Source organism: Xiphophorus hellerii, chromosome 16, assembly GCF_003331165.1.
Source record: "Xiphophorus hellerii strain 12219 chromosome 16, Xiphophorus_hellerii-4.1, whole genome shotgun sequence".
Taxonomy (NCBI): Eukaryota; Metazoa; Chordata; class Actinopteri; order Cyprinodontiformes; family Poeciliidae; genus Xiphophorus; species Xiphophorus hellerii.
In genome coordinates this window covers 9,429,084-9,449,580 of record NC_045687.1, presented here as the reverse complement: position 1 = coordinate 9,449,580, position 20,497 = coordinate 9,429,084, and the positions used below count along the sequence as shown (strand labels likewise).

The 20,497-nt window shown below is 38.0% G+C and overlaps 1 protein-coding gene across 5 annotated transcripts; it reads right to left on the bottom strand.

Annotated features, from left to right (window-relative positions):
* Positions 1 to 271: 271 nt before the first annotated feature.
* Positions 272 to 20,423, bottom strand: trip10a (thyroid hormone receptor interactor 10a). Of its 5 annotated transcripts, none has more exons than XM_032587058.1 (16): positions 20,073 to 20,423; positions 15,875 to 15,990; positions 15,300 to 15,356; positions 14,909 to 15,056; positions 13,234 to 13,296; positions 11,558 to 11,662; positions 11,334 to 11,462; positions 10,599 to 10,745; positions 10,314 to 10,499; positions 4,709 to 4,873; positions 4,419 to 4,442; positions 3,729 to 3,838; positions 3,370 to 3,502; positions 3,149 to 3,237; positions 2,926 to 3,059; positions 272 to 1,579 (listed from the first exon to the last, which is right to left on the bottom strand). In XM_032587058.1, exons 1-16 carry the CDS (start codon positions 20,094 to 20,096, stop codon positions 1,428 to 1,430), a joined length of 1,782 nt encoding a protein of 593 aa, XP_032442949.1. In that variant the 5' UTR covers positions 20,097 to 20,423; the 3' UTR covers positions 272 to 1,427. The 5 variants fall into 5 exon arrangements, with proteins under 5 accessions (XP_032442949.1, XP_032442954.1, XP_032442950.1 ...); XM_032587063.1 differs by lacking the exon at positions 20,073 to 20,423 and adding an exon at positions 19,338 to 19,521; XM_032587059.1 differs by lacking the exon at positions 4,419 to 4,442 and having other exon boundaries at positions 20,073 to 20,422.
* Positions 20,424 to 20,497: the final 74 nt, after the last annotated feature.

Below are 20,497 nucleotides of genomic sequence, written 5' to 3'. Positions count from 1 at the left end.
GGAGATCATAAAAACCTCAAATCGCCACTTCCCTAGTGAAACCTAGTGGTGGCAGCATCATGCTGTGGGGATGTTTTTCCAAAACACTGAGAGCAGCTGGTCAAATGTGATGGATGAAACCAGATGTAGGGTTATTGGAAAGTCATGTTTCAAAAATACTAGGAAAACATGATAAAACTTGGAAAATGTTAGAAAGTAAAACTTGGAAAATGTTAGAAGGAGTTTGAGTTGTTTTGCAAGCCGCTGTAAGTAACATACTTTACACTGTTGGTACATGTTTCACTAGTTTATTTTTCAAGTTTAAAGTGAACATAATGACTTCTACTGTTGAAATGTGCTTTACAATTATTAAGTATCGAAAAAAGGACAAATTAGCTCAAAAGGTATGTACACAATGCTTTAACCAGAAAGGCACCAAAGACAAATAAGTATTAAGCAGAAAGGTAGTAATCTGCACTACAGGAAAAAATCTTGTGAACTTTTATGTAACATCATAAGCAACAAACTTCAAAACTTGCTGCTTTCTCTTACAATAAAACAACCTTTATTTGAATAGTTAAAAATGCTAATAAGACAATAGTGGTGTTGTGATTGCTAAAATATATATATTATATAAATACAATATTCTCAATGTAACATATTTAGTGTGTGCAATATTTCCTCCCTTTTGTGGCTACACTCCATCCCACACTTTGTGCAAGGAGGAAAAAATAGCAACATCCGAACATCCTAAATACAAAGAGCTTGTTTTTTTCCAAATATAAACATTTTCATTCATACACACTTGTAATAAATTATCTCTAGTACAATATCTAATAAAAATAAAACAGCAGCAGGTTTCTATCAGCTGTTGTAAGAAAATGACATCTGCTGTATTTTCTTTGCTACTGATAAATGTCTGGAATTAAATGATGATATGGATGTGATTGTCTGAACATTTAACAGTTTGTATATAGTTTTTTGTGTGTATGCTTCACTGTAACAGAGCACTAATTGTTGTAAAGTTAAAGGTGAAACATTCTTGCACCAAAATCTTGAGTGGGAACACTCAAGTTTCATTACAAATCAAAACTGACACTCTTGAGGCAAATGAAAAATGAAAGAGGTAATACATAATATGGACTCTGCAGCATGAGGGGTTGGCAAAGGTAACAGCTCAGTTTTTCACACAAAAAAAAACAAACAAAAAAAAAAAACATTCTCCTAACCAACACAGGTGTTAATAAGAACTATCTGCTCCAAAATGTGAGTGAGAACTCTACTGCGAATTTACAGTATGCCAAGGATAAAAATAACAAAAAGACATTTAAAAACATATCAAAGCACTTTTGGATGGTCTCACCCATTTCTGACCTGGCTTCATCATGATTGTTCCAACATGTGGAGGAAATGACGTTAAAATGGGAACCTGAATGTCTCTTTCTCGCTCATTTGTTTAATGTGATGGTGACATAAGATGTAGGTATGTAGCCTTCATCTCCATTGTGTCTTCGGACGCGGGTCCAGCCGTCTCCTTTGTCCTCTTCCACTACAGCCAGCACTTCCCCTTCCTGCATCGAAATGGTCCCTTCACTGGCACCTGAAATGCAAAACAATAACTTTGTAATGTGATAGCAGCTATATCAAATCAGAGATTTACATACAGTGTATAATTTTTTTTTCTTTTTTCCTCCACTCACTCACCAGCTAATATGAAATCAGACCAAGAATGTCTTGAAGTGTGTTTTTTTCCCCCACTACTTTCTTCAAAATCAGACATTTACAGATAAATTAATTGTGTGAACATTTACACAGTGATTACCTGTTTGAAAAGCTAGTCAGGTTTCAGATCTCATTACAGCTCCACTGAAAGTCACTAATGATCCTCTGACACCGTGTATATATATGTATATATATATATCTTAGATCTTTTAGTTACTGGGTTCATCTGCTGAGAAACCAATTCCTAGTTTTTGCCCATAAGGCAGAAACCTTGTCTACTTTTAACACTAAACTTAAAACACTCCTTTTTGGAAAAAGTTTAAAGTAAGAGTGGCTGAGGTTATTCTGAGCCGACTCTAAATGTGCTATATACACATTTCAGTATAAATAATTTGTGCAAAATGTCAAACACACAGCTTTTCTTTTGTGACAGCATGAAAAATCCAAAGAAATAAGATGAGATATCAGGGAGATGGCTGTGAATCTCCACAATTCTCCAATTCAATCTTAGAAGAAAATCATTCAAATTCATTTACATTCATCTGTTTAATTACATACCTGCAAGATAAAACATCATGGGAATGACCAGTCATATCATACAGGTAGAAAACCAATTCTGTCTCAGAGATGAATATGTTTTGGAGCAAAATGTGCTCATCAAAAGCAAAAGATGTTGGCTGTATCTGATAAGGGAATGTCAGTATCCACAGTGAAACAAGCCCTACACAGAGGTGAATGTAAGTATCACTGCTACACCTGGAGGAAAAGGGGAAACCAAATATGGAAGTGTCAGCATCCTTTTGAGTTTCTTTTGTTGAAGGAAGTACTGGTGCATTCTACAAAATATAAGACATAAAAAAAGGAACTTCATGTGAAAAATGTTTACTTTAGGTTTAAGTTGCTTTTCGGACAAAAAAAAAAGTGAATGTTTTGGAGTGGTGATCTCATTCCCACAGATTGTTTGTGGGTAGAGCTAAAAAGGTGACAAAGTGGCCTAAAAACCTGACTCAGTTACACCAATACTTTTAGGATTGGGCCAACATTCCAGCAAGCTATTTTGTCCAAGTTTAAAAAATGAGCACATTTTACCCCAGTCTAATATTTATTTTATAATAAAAAAAAACCTAAATTGAAATAAAAAAATAAATTAAATCATACCAAACAGAATTGACTCAGAAATTAATTAAAAATAACATATTTTGAATTAAATTAAAAAAGACATACCAGGGAAGTTATACATCGCTGTGCATTTCCCGATGGGCGCCGCTGGCTCTTCATCCTCAAAGTCATCATCAAACTCAGCATAAATAGCTTGAGAGGGATCGGGAGTGCTTTCATCTGAATGTGCACCATCAGGACTGAAAAGCAAAAAGGAAATCCGTCTTTTAGAAACAAACAGAAGACACTTTGTTTTAAATGCATCTCTAAAGGAAGAAAATCAACCTACCTAAGAACTTCATGAGCTCCGTTATTGTTAAATGAGTGAGCTCTGTATCGTAGTGTGTCCCCCCGAACACCTGCTTCAGACAGCCAAGTCTGATAACAGAAACATGTTTAATCTTGTCAGCTTTATCTGCATGACTGAAACACTGTGACATAACCCAGGGTCCTAAATTATAATGAAACGAGGCCCTCATCTTATGAATAAAGAACAGTGTGGAGAATTACCTCATACTTGTTCAGTTCTCCTCTGAGCCTCTCTATATTCTGAGATGTCTGACTGATCTGGGTTGCAAGACTAGCTGGATCTCCCATTTGAGGATTTTTCTCATAAACATCTTTCATCTTTCCAAGCGCTTCGCTGCAAAGGAAAACAAGAAAGAAGACAGGAACAAGGGGGGAGAAGAAGCAAAGTGACTTTCGGTGAAATTTTGATCCCCTACAGCTCACGGGTGGGTAAACAATTCACTCAGACTCAGACAGACTTGTTTACACTGCATGAATATTGTATCTATGCTTCCAGCAGAGAGGTTCTAACAGAGATTGCTACGAATGGGCAGGAAGCCGTCATGTGCATGCACACACACCTCTGATCTGCTTCCTTCTGCAGCTCTTTAGAAATTTCCTCTAATTTATGCTGTAACCTCTTCCTGCGCTGCTCCGGGGGGAGATGGCCGAAGTCCTCCGTCACTGTAGGCTGCAAGAAGTCGTCACAGGAAGGGTGGGTTAGCGCTGAACTCAGACTCATATTTGTCACCTTCATAAACATGCCGTCACCGTGACTAAAGAACCAGACAAGTGAGAAAGAACGCCCTTTGCAACCAGCTCAAAGTTTAGATCGCTTATTTAGATCTTTTAGATAAATTAGCTCATTAGAGAGCCGAACACAAAGTCAATTCCCATTTACTAACAATTACAAACTAGCAACAATTATGTGGTTTTTAGACCCCAAAAAAGCTATATATTTATAAAAAAAACTAAACTTTGATTGAAAGAGGTGAGACACAAAAGTAAACAAATTGTAAACTGGATTCTTGATTGACGAGTTTCATCCTGAACTAACAAGTGTCACTTTTCCTCCACCAGATGGCCACCTTTTCAATACAACACCAAAGGTCATCTATAAGTACAAATGCATTAGAAGATTTTTTGTTCTTGTTGTTGAGGAATAACATCGTAAATTTACACAAGAGACGTTGTAAAGAAAAAGTGTCCAATTTTTTATGAGTTAAAAAACTTAGACCCCCACACCATTTTTGATGACATTGTTACCCTACCATGATCCTGTCTGGGGTAAATTTCTGAGGGGAGAAAGAGAAACAGCACATTTCCAGTAAAAAAAACTTTACAGTAACTTTAACTGTTTACCTGCTTAGGTAACCTCAAAAGATGGTTGCATTATGTCAGAAATATCTTAATCCATATACAAAGAGCATGCTTTAGGATGCATTCCTTAACTTTGATAATGATGAAGAAGGTTTTGGAGAAGCAAAGAGCAGAGAATAATGTCTATGTCACTAGAAGTGTTGGTGGCCTTGCACCCGAATCGTCTCCTCTTGTCACTCACCGATCTCCTGAGTGTCCGGAAGGAAGAGATTCTGGGTTTGACTGTCTTATTGATCTCCTTCAAACAGTACGACAGTGGGTCCCGGCCAAACTTGGGGGAAGGGGCTCCGTTAGGAGGTGAAGGGGCAGGGGGTGTGGAGAAAGGAGTGAGTGTGGAGGAGGAGAGCTGGGGGTCGGGTAAGACCAAACGTACCGCCACCCGAAAATGAGGTGTGCAGGCATAAGATGGTATAAAAAAGGGGGCGGGGGAGGATGAGGATAACAGAGATATGGGAGGGGACAGAGAGGACAAAAAACAAAACAAACAAACAAAAAAAAACATGGTGACAAAGGAAAGAAATAGACACCGTCAACACGTTAAAGCGCACCACAATGCCTGGAAGGACAACACAAACCCAGCAATGAGCCTAAAGAGCATGAAAGCACAAAGATACATCTTTGGCTCAAATCAAACAGGACATTCCATGCCAATTCGCAATCATTTTAGCAGGATAAACAATCATGTAAATTATAGACACTTAAAAAAAGTTGACTGGATCTGTAAAGTTTGAAAGTTTATTAATTAATTAACTAATTAATGAGATGCTGATGGACTCTTCTTTATGCTAATCTTTAAGAGTTTGGTCATGTTTGTACAACTTGCTCTGCAGTATTCAAAAGCTACTCTTTTGAGATCCTGGTTACTAAAATCCATTTGCCAAATTTGTATTTGGTAAATTGTTGCATTGTATTCCTAAATGCAAAAATTCGTTCTTTCCTGCTTCTATTTTGTGCCTGTAAGCAAACTTAAAATTTGCAAATCGGTATATGTTTCCAATTTTTTCTACTATTTTCTTGAACAACAGAAATAAATTGCTGTAAAAACACCCAAAAGTAACATCCTAATATTTGGAATTATAAAGCAACATTCCCTTAAAGTTCTAAGCTATGACTATGCTGTATTAGAAAAAAATACTTTAAACTGTTGGCTTTCATGATACGAAACACCCAGTAAAAGTAAAACAAACAGTCTTTGCTGTCCAAAAAAGTCAACAAAAATTGTTATTAATCGGATATTTGATATGTACTGAATTTCTGTAAATTTGGCTTTTACTAAAACCAATCGAAAAACGGGGATGAAACTACACATTTTTTTATACCATTTGAATCTAAGAACAATTAAGTTTTCTAGCAGTAAGTACGGATTTGGAGAGTTGCGTGAACTTGCATGGAATGACCGGAAGCACAAAAACATCACAGTAAGAAACCAGCCATAGCCTCCACACTGGTGCTACAACAGCCCAACACTTACAACAAAACTCAGGTAAAAGTTGAAGGGCAGCGTAAGACTCAGTGAGGATCATGGGGCAGGCCACCAAGACTAAACATCTGTATTGCTTCAGATTTCAAAATTAGCAGCTCTCTTGTTTTACAGCCTTCCATTCATCTCTTTATAGCATTTTACCAAATTGCCTTTTCATGATTGAGCAGCTTACACTTGTTTATTTTCATAGCAAATTGCTCAGAGTTTACGAGGCTGTACATTTTGTCGTGCATCGATCATCAATACTGTAAAAGTAAACATTTAACTATCAGGATTCAGTGTGAGAAAAACTTGTACATGTGCTGCAGACTCCAGAAGCTGACCTACATAAATAAAACCAGCTTGTAAACCAGTGCAGTTGTTATAAATAGCTGGCAACAGTGGATATAGATTTTTGAGGCAGGGCAAATGGCCTTTATTAGAGCGAGGGTAAATTGACAACATGGCGGGAGTGAACTACAAACATCTACAGTACATCTATGCTGAAAGGTGGTGGGGTGGGGTCCATTAGCTAAATTACACAGCAGGCTGATGGCTTCAAGTCTTCAATGCAGACGGGCTAAACTGCCCTGCAACAAGATCCCGTGTGTAAACACAGAGATCCAGAAGTACAGGACTGTTATTATGTGAATGTCTGCTACTCTGGGGCTACAATTCTTAGAGTTATGGGGCTCTAACTACAGGAACGTAGTTAATAGGACTGCTTAAGGGCCAGACATAAACCACGAGCTACTTGAACCAGTACACCCAGTTTTCTATTCACACTTCTAAGGTCTAATTAGGAGAGCATGACTGATGACACAGAGCTCTGCGTCGCACACATACACAGAACAGGAAGAGTGCACAGCTGAGCACAGCCACTAAGACATGCAGAGAGAAGAAGAGGTGCTGACCAAGCAGAACACTGCAGGGAAGGAGGAAGGGATCATTTAGTTTTGGGACTGGAGGAGGGGACTATTAACTGGTTAGAAGTAGGCCAACCATAGCACCAGTGTGGGATATTAAAGTTGCTTATAGTTTCGTAGCTGTGTAAAGTACTCTATGCTCCAAACAGATACTAACGGACCAACAATTTGTTTAACAATTTGAGTTTCTCCATCTTAACTCGTTGTCATTCTTATGTTGGCACAAAGAATTTTTTGTGATGCACATAGTGCCAGGTTCTGGGCAGAATAATAGAGGCAGTGTGTTTGTGGAGGCCCGCAGAGGAAAATTCAATGTAGTTTGGGTCCCGTGTTCATGAAACCACAAGCACAGCAAAATGCTGACTGCAAGTTGACCTATTGGAAGCCAGGATGCAGAGATACGTGTACGTGTCTGTGTGTATTTGGAGGGTCAAGGTTTATTCACTCACAGCCAGGGACAGGATCATGCAAAAGGTCTTTTCTAGAAGTGCTGGAGTGTATATAAAATGAGACAAAAGAGGCTCATGCATTAATATACAGAGCTTTAGAATAGAGAAAATATTCACATTGTTGGTATGTTTTTCATGTGTTGCCATAACTACAGGTTTACCGCAAATGCTATTTGGAGGATTTCCTGGTTCTGCCAAGCAAGAAGTCAACTATTATTCTAAAATAGTAACATTAACATTTTAATCTTGTTAATTATTGTTCCTAATGGACACTCTGACCCAAGAGTTGAAACCTGAAAAAACAATTTGTTTTTCTGTGAAACACCAAATGCCTGTAACATTAATGTTTGTGGATATGTTGAAAGGGCTTCTATTTGCAAAGACAACAAGCAATTACATTTACCACCTTAAAAATGAAGGTAAAACTCATAAAATGTGAGTAGCTCCAGAGTCTAAAGTGTGAAATCTGTAATTTTATTCATCAAACAAAGGAAACAGCAACAACTCAGGTACAAACTAACAAAGAAGATTTGTTACAAATTTGTAACAAAGAAGATTTGTAACAAAGAAGATTTCACTGCCCTTAACACTAAGCGTTACACTGTGAATCTCACATTGCAGCTCTCACATATCCATTTCTAGAAAGATATGAGCATCAGAAGATAAAACGGACTAAACATTCACCTTTTTCCCTCTCAACCATTTCTTTCAAACTTGGTTTCTGTAGAAAAAGGGGAAGGTGAGAGGGAAGTAGTGCAGCTGCTGTTTTTCTGCATGTTAAACCTCTAAAGCGTTACTAAAAATTCCTGTTACGCTTCATTATAAATCTGGCCCTTTTCATAGTGACAGAAGTGAACTACAGTGACTGAAATGATTAATTACTTCTGCATAATTATGCATAATCCATGTAAAAAACAGAGCCTAGCAAAAGTATTTATACACATCAAAACCTCAAGCTATTTATTAGTTTATTAGGTTTTTTATGATAAACCAGAATAATGTAGTACATTTGTGAAGTGGAAGCAAAGAATACATGAACTGTATATCTATTTTTTACCTCCTGTTTTTATCTCTCGTTCTCTCTATTCAAACCTCTTGTGACATATTGTGTGTTTGACCGAGTTTGGTGCCAATTCTTATTTGCTCTGTCAATTTCTGTCAGACTGGATGTAGAATTTCTGTGAACATCAATTTTGAAGTCTCATCACAAATTCTTCAGAGCAGGACTTTGACTGGGCCATTCTAATACAGCAATATGCTTTCGGAACCTCATTTCACAGTCGCAAGTCTTTTGGAGGCTCTAACACGTTCCCTTTAGTGATTACCCCATATTAACCTCTTCCATCATCCAATTTAACACTGACCAATTTTCCTGTCTGCTAAAGAATAGCATCCCCCAGCATGATGCTATCACCACCATGTTTCATTATAGCAATAGTGTATGATGTTTTCCATCCTCTAACAATTTGCATGGATGCACATTTATGGCTTGTGGCAAACTGAAGAGGAAGCCTCTAATGGCTTTCTTCTTCTTTTGAATCTGTGTTTTTATGCTTCCTTTAATTGTAAAGCACTTCGTGGTTAATAACCTGTGGAAAGTGCTATGTAAATAAAATCTGGACAGAAACAGTGATTAATTTTCTCTAAAACTTCATTCATCAGCTCTCTGGTATGTTTTATGATCTTCATGATGCAGTTTGTTTGTTCACTTATTTCTAACAAACCAATAAGAGCTTCACATAAAAACCCAATTACTTGGTGGATGCCACTTAAACATTTTTTTTATTGGATAAAAAGCAGCTGAATAAATAAATATGTACACTGGATTTTGGGGGAAAAAAAGAAAATTTGTTTATCATTTTCCTTCAACTTTGCAATTATGAAATATTTTCTCTTGGTCTTTCAAAAGAAAACAGCAATATGGTTTGAAGTCTTAGTATAATATAATATAAATGTGAAAAGTTTTGAGAAGCTCTTACAGTGCTCAATGAAAATAAATCCACTTTAATAACCCAAACAACACTAAGCTGCCTAAACACTGGTAGGCAACTGAGGCAAAGAGGTTTCATTAACTCACACAAACACAGACTGCTGACAAAGCAGTCAATCCAGAAGCCAGAGCATAAATCCACAACACAGAAAATGGTAAAGCAAAACTGAGAACAAATCTGGAGCAGCAAACTACAACATATCAACTATAAATCCTGCAGAGAACGAAGGAACTATGCAGCACACATAATGTGTGGTGAGTAAATGAGAAAACAAGAGATGACATAGCAATGAGGTGTCACGGCTTTTTTGGTAAATGTCAGAAAACAAAAGAAAACTAGACAAGTGGACTCAAACCCTTCATCATCCACAAGGACAACAAACTCACAAATTTAGAAAAGTACAACAAATCAAAAGCAGATATCAACAAAGAGAAGATTTAAATTGATCTAAAATGCTGCAGAGCATCTGTACAAATGTCATACTGGTTCTGAAATGAGATTCAACATTGTTGAGCAAAACAGAAAAATCTGTAGCTGTGAAAAAGTTCAATTTGTTGTAAGCCATCAGTTTGAGGTATAAAAACAAAGCACTACAACTATGCATTTATAATCTTTGTGTTCCTACAAATTCAGTGATTCCGTGGGAACTTGAAGCATGGCAAGTCATCAACTTTGTATCTGTGAAAGTTTACAATAAAACTACAAGAAAGTTTTTTTTTTGACATATTTGTAAAACTTTAAATTCTTCTCAGGCATATTTATTTCACAGAAAAACAAAGTTTCACCGACAAAACAAACCATCAAAGCAATCACTTAAGGAGAGGAATTTATCATGGAGTTGGGTATCTGTAAAAGATACATTTTTAAAATCACCGGTTGAGGGGAACAGAAAACTCATTCAAATAACTGTCAAAGGCAGTTCATATCAATGTCGGACTGTAACGAGAAAACGTCCTACCTTATTCCTCTTGAAAAGCCAAAAGTTTTTACTCTTGTTCTTCCCCAGAAGGTCCAGGGGGCCTTTAGGTGTACCGAGGCTGCTGTCAGAAGAGGCTCGGTTAATACCCTGGCTGTAGTCTTCAAACTCTACGTCTCCAGGACGCTCAAATCCAGACTTATTCTGCTCTATTATAACCATGGTGTCCTGCAATAAACACAGTTATTAATAATACTTTCCGAAGAAATAACTATTGCATGGCTCTGTTCGGCAGAATTAAATGTTCAGTGTCTGAAACCAACTCACATTTTTCTCATTGACATTGGTGCCAGCTTTAGTAATCCCTTCCAAGCACTTGCCAATGATGGGCATCACATTCTTTTCTGTGTCTGAGAACAAGATGTAGCCATGTCCCAACTTTCGTATTCGCCTCTCATCCAAATCCTGCAATTTCTAGAAAGAACAAGACAGTTGACGTAAACAGCCATTACTTGAAATGAAGAAAGATGTGTGTAGTGGTACACAATGACATCACTCCTATTTTAAGGCCTAAAGTTGAGATTTGTGATGCTCCCAGTCTTATCATTATATGGGAGATCACGATCTCACAATCAATGGTTGAAGGAACCTTGAATGCCATCAAATAACTTAAAAAATAGTGATTGCAATCTTTGAAAATCTTTATAAAATGACAAATTAATGACAGATGGACCACCTTTCTCATAGGCTTTCATACAAATAAGACATGTTTCTGGGACCACAAATGATGAAAACACGTTTTTTGTTTGTTTTTTTCCCTCTTTGCATTTATGTTTTGAGTTCAGACAGTGTGTTTTGCAGAACTCAGATAAAAATGTAAAATGTTCAACAAAGCACTCCAAAGTTAGCAGTACGGTTTGATGTAATTGTCTGTTACAAGTGTAATTAAGCTGCATATTTTCTAAGATCTGGATACCAAATCAATTCTCATCACATCATTGTGATGCCAGAACCCACAGGGCCACTGGTGGCAGGTTTGTGGGATGCAGCAGGTTCACTTACATTGAAAATAAGTGGCATGTCATTAAAATAGAACTGGCTCTGCTCTTTGTTGTACTTTTGAAGCTGAGCAGCGTAGTCATTCTTGCAGTCCTCAGCTACGCGTGCTCTCATATGCGCCTGCTGCTTAGCCTAAAAACCACAGATGAAGCAGGCAGGTTAAAAAGTGCAACTTGAATCATGCCAAGTGGTTTTTTCTCCAGTGAGTATTCTACATTAGTTCTTACTTTTTCAACATCAGCTTTTGTGGCGTTGATGTCTTGATCCGTTTTCTCTGCATACTGTGCTGCGCGCTCTGCTTCTCTCCATTCTCTCTCAAAGCGCTTTTTACTCTAGAAGGGAGAAAAACAAACAATTTACTTTCTCTACTAAGGTGTGATCACATCTACCCCTTTGTCAGAAGTAACTGTATTGAACTGTATTGTGCCGTTTCATAGTTAGGATCTATTTAGATTGTAGTTAATTGGATCTAAATTCAATTCTTTGATCAGTGTATTAGATGGAAATGGGTTGAATTTGGAGCCAACTGGATACTGTCAGTAATTCACCAGCTATTATTCCTCAATTGCAGCAAAGCAGGCCATAAATGGCTTTTGAGGATTGCTTTTGGTAATAAATGAAACTACACCTCTAATATACTGGCATGTTACCATTTTCTCACCCACTCTCACATATTTATTTGCTTCAGCAACATCCTATTCTTAATTCATGAGGTTAATGTTTATTCTAAAATCTTCTGAAAAAGCGTTCAGTTTTCATTCTTTACAAATTTGTGAGGTCAGACACTGATGTTGGACATGGCCGGCTGGCTCACAATCTCCACTCAAAATCGCCCAAACAGATTTTCTATCGATTTCAGGTCAGGGCCAGCCAGTCAAATTCTTCCACACCAAACTCACTCATTTGGATCTTTACAGATCTGGCTTTGTGTCCTGTAGAGTCATGTTAAAACAGGAATACGTAATCCCCAAACTGTTAGGGAGCATTAAATTGTCCAAAATGTGATCGTATGGTGAAGCATGAAGAAGGCTTAATAAAGAAAATTTCTAGTAGCCGACATCTACCATTTTGGCTAAGGAACAACTTATGTGTAGTTTCTTACTCCTTTACCTTCCAAAACCTTTTGTGTTGAATTAAACAATAAACATCGCCAAATATATTACAGCAATAGCAACAAATTTCACCAAATATATTACAGCAATAGCAAGCTTGAATGCACAGTACTTAAATAATTAACTAACATATTGAATGCACCGCTAATAATTTACTGAAAACCTTGTTGGTGTCCAGGACAAACTCTTTGGAATACCAAAAGATTTTAAATTAAAACCTGGTGGCCTTTGCTAGAAAACTGACAATATGTGGCCATAAAATCTGTCTAGAAAAGATTGCCAAATCTGTTTGGCATGGTGAGGTGACTGGAAGGGAAGAGCAAGTCCCAGAACTGAATGATTTAGAGACTGTGCAAAGAGGAATGGCCAAACATTTGCTCCAATATTGTAAAATGTTATAAGAGAAAACCAATAGCTGTCCGACTGGCAAAACGGGATTGTAAAGTGTAGCTACAGCACGGGTGCCAAAAACTGTGACACCAGTGATTTAATGTTAAAAAATTGTAAACTGAGATTTCACCCTCTCCTCCACTGGCGAATCAAGTTATTCAAATTAAAAGATTGATTACCGGAGATGGTGACTAATTCATAGGGTTAGGATTGACTGTAAGGGTAAAAGGAGTTTAAAATAAGGTTGCTTCCAACTTTGTTCTTTCTATTTTGACTATAAACAAAACTCACCTGCCTAACTCAACTGCTTTCGCAGCCACTCACCCGACTGTGTTTCTATTCAACCTTGAGTCCATCAAGGCATGAGTAGGAAGATTTTTCAGTAGTAAAACTAGACTTACATTGTCGAGCTGCTTGTAGGTGCTCTCCAAACTCTGCTGGGCCTTCTTGGCCTCCAATAGATACTGCAGACATTTATAAAAATAGAGAAAGAGATAGAGAGTGAGAGAGAGCAAGAGAGAGAGAAAGAGAGAGGGAGAGAAATGTGGAGGAGAGCACAGAATAAACAATGACCTCAAAGAGCCACACAGCAAAACAGACAAGAAAACAAATACCAGTGTGTCTGTTGGAGGCGTCTTCAGTGAGTGTCTGAATGTGGCTGTACTTTGCTGTCCAACATGACAAAGACAGAATGTTTCTCACTGAGAAACGAAACACCACGGCACAGACCAGACCTCCCTCAAGAGACACTTAAGCTTCTTTCCTGCTGAAGAAATAAAATCTCTAAACATCTACTTTTTCTATTTCTTCCTCGTACTACTCCTGTACAAGACTAAAAACAAAAACAAAACCCACATTTGGTATTTTCTTAAACCACTTCTTAATATGGTGATGCACTCACACACCCGTATGCTAGCGTACAGTAAACAGCACTGTTTAACTTTGAGAAGAGCTTGTACATCTGGTTAAAGCAATGTGACAATTTGCAAAACTGTACAAAATGAAAGTCGCTCATACAAATATTACGGCTAAAAAATCTGGGCTGTAGGAGACGGTGTGTGTGCAGGTGAATACTCTATTCAATTACTTACGACTGCAACAAACATCCACTGGTTTTTATAAGAAAATGGAAATCAATAAATTATTTAAAAACATTTTCTAACTTTAATGGCAGTTAGTAAAACCCAACTGAAAAACAAACACAAAAAGCAACCAGGTAACTCTGAAGTTACCTTTTGAAAAGACAAGTGACTCGTATTGAGTTCTCAGCAGCAATTCATAATGGAGAAACTGATCACCACAGAATAAAGTTCAGTTGCTCAACTAGAATTTTGATACATTTAGCAAAACCTTTAGGGATTAAAAAGGTATCAGTCAGGAGAAGGATACCAAAAACAAATCACAGCATTAGCCCTATAAATATTAGGACAGTACAGATAGCCACTGATAATTGGAGAAATTATGGACCTACTATTATTTAACTAAAACATTTACCATAGTTAATAGAAAGGCACAATGGAAACCTGACAGTAACGCTGAAGGAGCTGCAGGAACCTCTGCTTAGTACTGGTTGTGTTTTACATGTGACAACAATTATCTGCATTCTCTGTGTCTGGACTGAGAAGCAGAATTGCAGACATAAGCCTTTTCATTCAAAGTAAACAATCCGATATGGAGGAAAATAGAAATTTAATCCAAGGTGCAATCAATAGACGCAAATGAACCAAAGAAGCATCTTTATGGATATTGGGAAGACACAGGAGTAGCCAAAAAAAAACACATGCACGGTTGAAACAAAATGCTAATTTAATGCTACAATACTCGAGCTGGGAATTAAACCCAAGAGTGCATACTTAAATTATAATTGCATCTGATTTTTTCTTTCAAATTTTTCAGCTGAATTGTACACAATAAACATCACGCTGCTGTAAGAAAACACTTTGAGATTATACTTTGTCTCAGTCTTTCACCTTACAAAAATTACTCTGTGTCAGGCCGTGTAAGTCTTTTTATATCCACTGCATGTCTTAAGTGGCTAAAAATCAGTGCATTCTTGATGCTCCACATCAAGCTCACCGTCTTTCGCTCCTGCTTGAGTTCCTGCAGGTACTTGGTGAGATCAATGCAAATGTTCATGATCATGTTCTCAGCAATTAGCTCCCTCTGCCCCGCATAGTCGTTCATCTCATTCAGGATGTCCACAAAAGACTGGTAGCTGGACAGCCTGCCATTTAGTAGGAGAAAGGAAAGGGTGGAGAGATGAGGGCTGCTGATAAAGTGATAATTACACAAAAATTCTGCACCAAGCTAAGTTATGATAAGGAGCTTGTGACTTCCTTATTCCTGTTTCCTTCTCAGGGAATTTAAAATGTCACCAGCGTCGGCTCAAAACAACCTCATGAGTAACTATAGTAACAGAAAGTTTTAACAGAAAGAATAAAGACTTTGAAACAAAGCAGCTGCTCACCTGCAGTCTGGCTCATCTTTGTTGCTTCGTTTTTGGTTATATTTCTTTGAAAGATTCCTATGGATGTGGACATAAAGTGAAACCTAATTATTCAACAAATTCAACGGGAAACATCCGATAAAAGGAGAAACTGCAAAAATTGCAATTTGTTTTTTGGAGGGGATTTAACACAACTGTAATAAAAACTACAGATTATGAACAAATTTAAATTCTCGCTCTTCCTGCTTTCACTCTCTGTTTGACCACATCCACTATATCATGTGCCAGTCTGCTCCCACTTCCTCCCCTCTCCAGCAGAGCTCAGCAGTACAACAGATGTGGGCTTGTGTGTGTGGGGAAACAACTGGGTGAGAAAGCGCATAGGATAAGGAGAGGGAGAGAGAGACGAGAGGCAGAAAGCATGCAGCAGCTGGAGAATTGGGCTAGTGTTTCAGAGACAAACTAGAATTTGTCCCAGAGCAGTCATAAGACCAATGAGCATTTCATAAACAACCTTCCAACATGCAAACATTCAAACACAAACACAAGATGCTTTGAGCTGAACCCAAGAATGCGAGTTGGTCTAAAAGGCCTACCTCAGTTGTTTGGCATAGCTTTGCTCGATCTCGGTCCGTTCCTTCACAAACTTCACATACTTCTCCACCAGCTCCAGGCCGGACTGAGTGTGCTTCTCTATGATGTCACACTGATCCTAAGGGAAGGAGCAGGAAGACAAATAAGGAAAAGAAAGCCTCGAAGTTGAGTTGACCTCCAGGTCACAGCTGTGATGTTTCTCCAAGATTTAGAGCACCTAGAAGAATCTAGAACGGGAGGCAATAAGCTGAACCCAACGTGCGTTCTCCTGAATGTCGGATTGCTCTTCACATGTGGAAAACATGTCAGTTATGGTCTCCAAAATTCCACCAAGAAATGATTTAAGTTACTTTTTTGCTATTTACAGAAGAAATTAAATTCCTCCATCATACGAGATGGAAGAATTGAATTGAATATTTCTTTTTTTTTTTTATCCCTACCTCTGTCTCTTCTCTGCCTTTTGGTAAGTGATGCTCTCACACCTTCAAGCTGAGACAAGTCAGTTTGAAGTGTTGAGAAATTGTAGTCTTCCCACACTATGCAAAGAAAAGGGAAAAAAAAAAAAGAGTTCTCCGAGTCTTTGACTAACCCTGCAGCTGACTTTTAGGGTGAACTTGGGGTCTGTGAAAAAGGGATTCCTTACATGTCGAGCCTTGTTCCTCAGCACCTTTTAAGCTCTTCAAGAAAAAGAAAAGAGATGGAGCTCAAATGACACAGCAGAGCTAATCGCAGGACCGAGTTAAGGAGGCCTGCAATCTGCTTAGCAATTAGAGCTCTGAAATACCAACAAAAAAGGCATTCCTGTGTTCTTCCTGCAAAGTCTTTAATTGATAAAACTCTTTTTCAAAACTTAGCTTTTTTTTTCATTTTAGTACTCACCTTAAATGAACCTTTATAGCATATGATTGTTACAAAACGAAAAACTGTTGCTGTTAATTATTATTAGCAAACGCAAAATAGTTGCAGGATTCTAAAGCTAATTATAAAATGGATTAATAAAACGCAAGACATAAGTTGTCCATTTATAAGGAAACTTTTTGTAGAAGTAATTTGATTCTTTCATTTCCATTTCTGCTTTTTCTTACAGTGTTTATATATGTAAAGCACATTTGAAATTTACTCCATAAGGCATGCACATAAAATTATGCACTGATGAATATCTAAGTTATGGTGAACCTAGATATAAGCACCGATGATCTGTGAGAATTAAAACCAAGATAACTTTTTTTTTCCACACAGAAATAAGTGAAACTAAAACCTTTCTCATTGTTGAGATTTTTGGTTTGGATAAACTTCAGAAGCTTTACATTTTAGGTAAGAACTTTCCAAATCTTGACAGTTTCTTTTGTATTAGGAAATACAACTGCTTTCCATAAACATTTCCTTTGTGCATATAAAGCAACAGTTGGAATGACCTGTGTGAGAGTGTTCAGTGAAATGCAACACAACAGGCTACAAGAACATGTTCAAATAATGTTACTCCCACCTCCATGTCTTATATGGGGGATATAATGACAGATGCGAGTCAAACTGAACAGGTGTGTGGCCCTAATTTCCCTGTCAAATTATCGAATAATGCTAGAAACATACTCATGTTTTCTCACATTTGCAAATAAATATTCTCATGGTGGGAAAAAAAGTAGAAATTGTCATATTTTTTTAAATAAGCTGCTTGGGTTCATTTAATCTGCTTTATGGTGTTGTAATTTGATACTTACGTGGATAAATATGCATAATATCCCAAGAGTTCGTACGACTTTCATTTCACCATAACATGAAAGTGCAGATAAAAAGTTGTGTGCTACGCGTAGCTCCTGCCACAAACATTTTGCATGACTTAGTATATTATTTGCATATTGGGTTTTTGGACTGGTTTTCAGTTTGTACTACAGTTTTGCACATTAGAAACGAAGAGAAAGGTTTGAAACTGCCTCAGCAGATTGGATGTGTGCAGTAGGCTCCAGATCTTAAACCCTGTTCAGTTTCTGCATTTTCACAGCGTCACACACACTCACAACAAAAAAACAGCTTCACAATACAAACAAAAGTTGCAAGAATTATCACATTCAGGCGATCTCAGATAAATAAATGGGCACTTGAACATCAAGATAAAACCCTTTATCCTAATGCCTGTGATTGAGAAGCTCCAATCAGGGTTCTTTTTGTCGCGTGTTCTAAATTCATTTGCCAATTCTACCACTAAATGATTTGGCACTTTGTAATCCCACATACATATCTGCAAATGTAAGTTTTAACCAATATTCTAACACTGTTTATCTCAGGGTACGACAAAGGGAGGCTTTGTTTCTTGTACACTTTTCACATTATGGAAGAAAACAGCAGTTTTACTGGATGTTTTCCACCCCTTTCTTTGGCCCCAAGAGCATAAACAGCATTCTCAAAACATTTCAAAGGACTCCAAACAATGAAAGTAGCCTTAGTTTGATCTACAAGTAAAGTCCTGGACATTCTCTAATATAACATGGAGGGATGCAGCAACTGTGGTTGCACCATTTTTCTAAAGAAAACTAAAAACTGAAAGAAATTGGATCTACCCTATCTTGAGAAGGAATATTTAATTATACCCACTTCATTCAAAATACTATTGCTATATTTAGAAATGCAAGCAATTTTAAAACGCTGAAAATGATGTGTATATAAATCGGTGTCCTGAGAAGCCGCAGCACTGGTCAGACTATTTATTGCCTTTTATTATCGCCCTAAAGCCACAGTCAAAACTTGCTTTAAAAGGTTTTTATTTAGGCTGTTAGAGCTCTGATCATTTTCATAAATCAGAAGCAGTTCTATAAAGCAACTTTACACAGCCCTTTTAACATATATGCTTTTATAATAAGAAAGCTACAACAGTTAGCAACAAGTGCTCAAACGCCTCCATATCTGAATCCAAAGAAAGTATCCAACTTCCTTTGAAGTCATTCAACGCTGGAAGGAGCCACCCAGGATGTGCCGCTTTCCTATAAAAGTTCCACAAATGTTTCAGTCCTGAATCATTCATTCCTGCAGAAAATTAGGGACATGGGGCTTTGCTAGACCTGATCAACAGGAGCTGAACTCAGTATCCCAACTAAAGCCCAGAACCTGCAGTCTTGCACTGCACCAACCAGTAGCTTAAAATAGCCACCGGATTAACAACAATCAGGAGAACAGATGCCAAAGAGCTGAACCGGCCTGCGCTTTGACTCTGCAGCCAAACATTAACAACACCAATTATGCAAACAGGAATGTGAATGATTTGGCGGGCCAGGTTGGGCCCAAACACACAAAAATGATCAGAGGTTAAATATTTTTCCCACATGTCCATGGAATATTAAACTGTACCTTTAATGATTATGTGTAGAATTCATTCTAAAAGGAGCTTCCCTGAATTTTTCAAAGTAGGGCAAAACTAATTAGGCTGTTGCACCATTGCATAGGATGAAAAAAAAGGAGAGACAGAGTACATACCCAGGGGGAGAGAGTAATGAGGCCAAAACCTCCTTTCCCTCCTCTTTGCAATGCTCCACTTTACACATTAGGTTCTCTGAGAATATACAAGTGGCAAAGCTTGTTTAGTTAAGGTTCAGGACAGTGCCAATCCTTTCACTTCTGCTTCCAAGAAAATAGCTTAACGTCCACGACAAGGCTGTGCTGCCTTGATTTGGTCTTAATCTTGCACGGGGCTCTTCTCTGTGCGTTCAGAACACAGAAATCAATGCTTTGTGGAACCAGCAAGCACGCCACTCAGGTAGATGCGCCTTAACAGTGATGAGCCATTGTTGTCAAGTTACTTCACAGCAGACGATTTCATCTCTATGGAAGCCAAGCGTGACAAAATGTAAACAGAGAAGAAAAGACACAACCCTCATACAGCTGAAGTACCCGCATGCAGAACAAATTGAGTATTGACACTGCATTAAATCAATCTCCATACTTTTGCCTGAACAGTGAACACGACCTCATATGTCCTATCACTTAAATTACTGAAGTCTAATATGGAGAAGGTGTCTGTATTGAAATCTGCAATTTAAAAACAGGCAACGCTCATATGTGCTTCGTTTTGCAAAAAAAAAAAAAAAAAAAAAAAGGGGAAAAAAAGTTAAACCGATTTGCCAAACTTTGTTCCTCTGCAACTTCGTCAGCGTGCAGAACAACAATGCATTACAGTCACCCTGGCTAGATTTCTTCTCACGGTGGACTCACCCAAAGTTCCGTGCCCCAGTCCATGTTCTTTGCCAAACTGTTTCCTGAATACAAAGAACTTCTTCCAAAGTTATCCCAGCCGCCGCAGCAGCAGCAGCTTGGAGGACGGACGGCCCGCAAACAAACACAATCCCGACTTGATCAGTCACCAAGTAAACACCAGGGCGATCCACTGGCGCTTTTTCTTAACAATACGTGTAAATCGGCTTCATAAGTAAATCAATCAACTTTCGCTGGTAGCCGTTGTTCTAATAAGTCCAAATATTTTTCATAGCGAAGGAAACAGAGGGACAAAGTAGCTCTCGTATCCGCGTCACTCCCAAATCCCAGAGTTAGTGAGCTGCCTTAAAGGGCCAGCACCCTCATAAAACCCACCGGGCCTGGAAATTGCGTTACATCCTGAGGGCTTGGATAGTGTTACATTT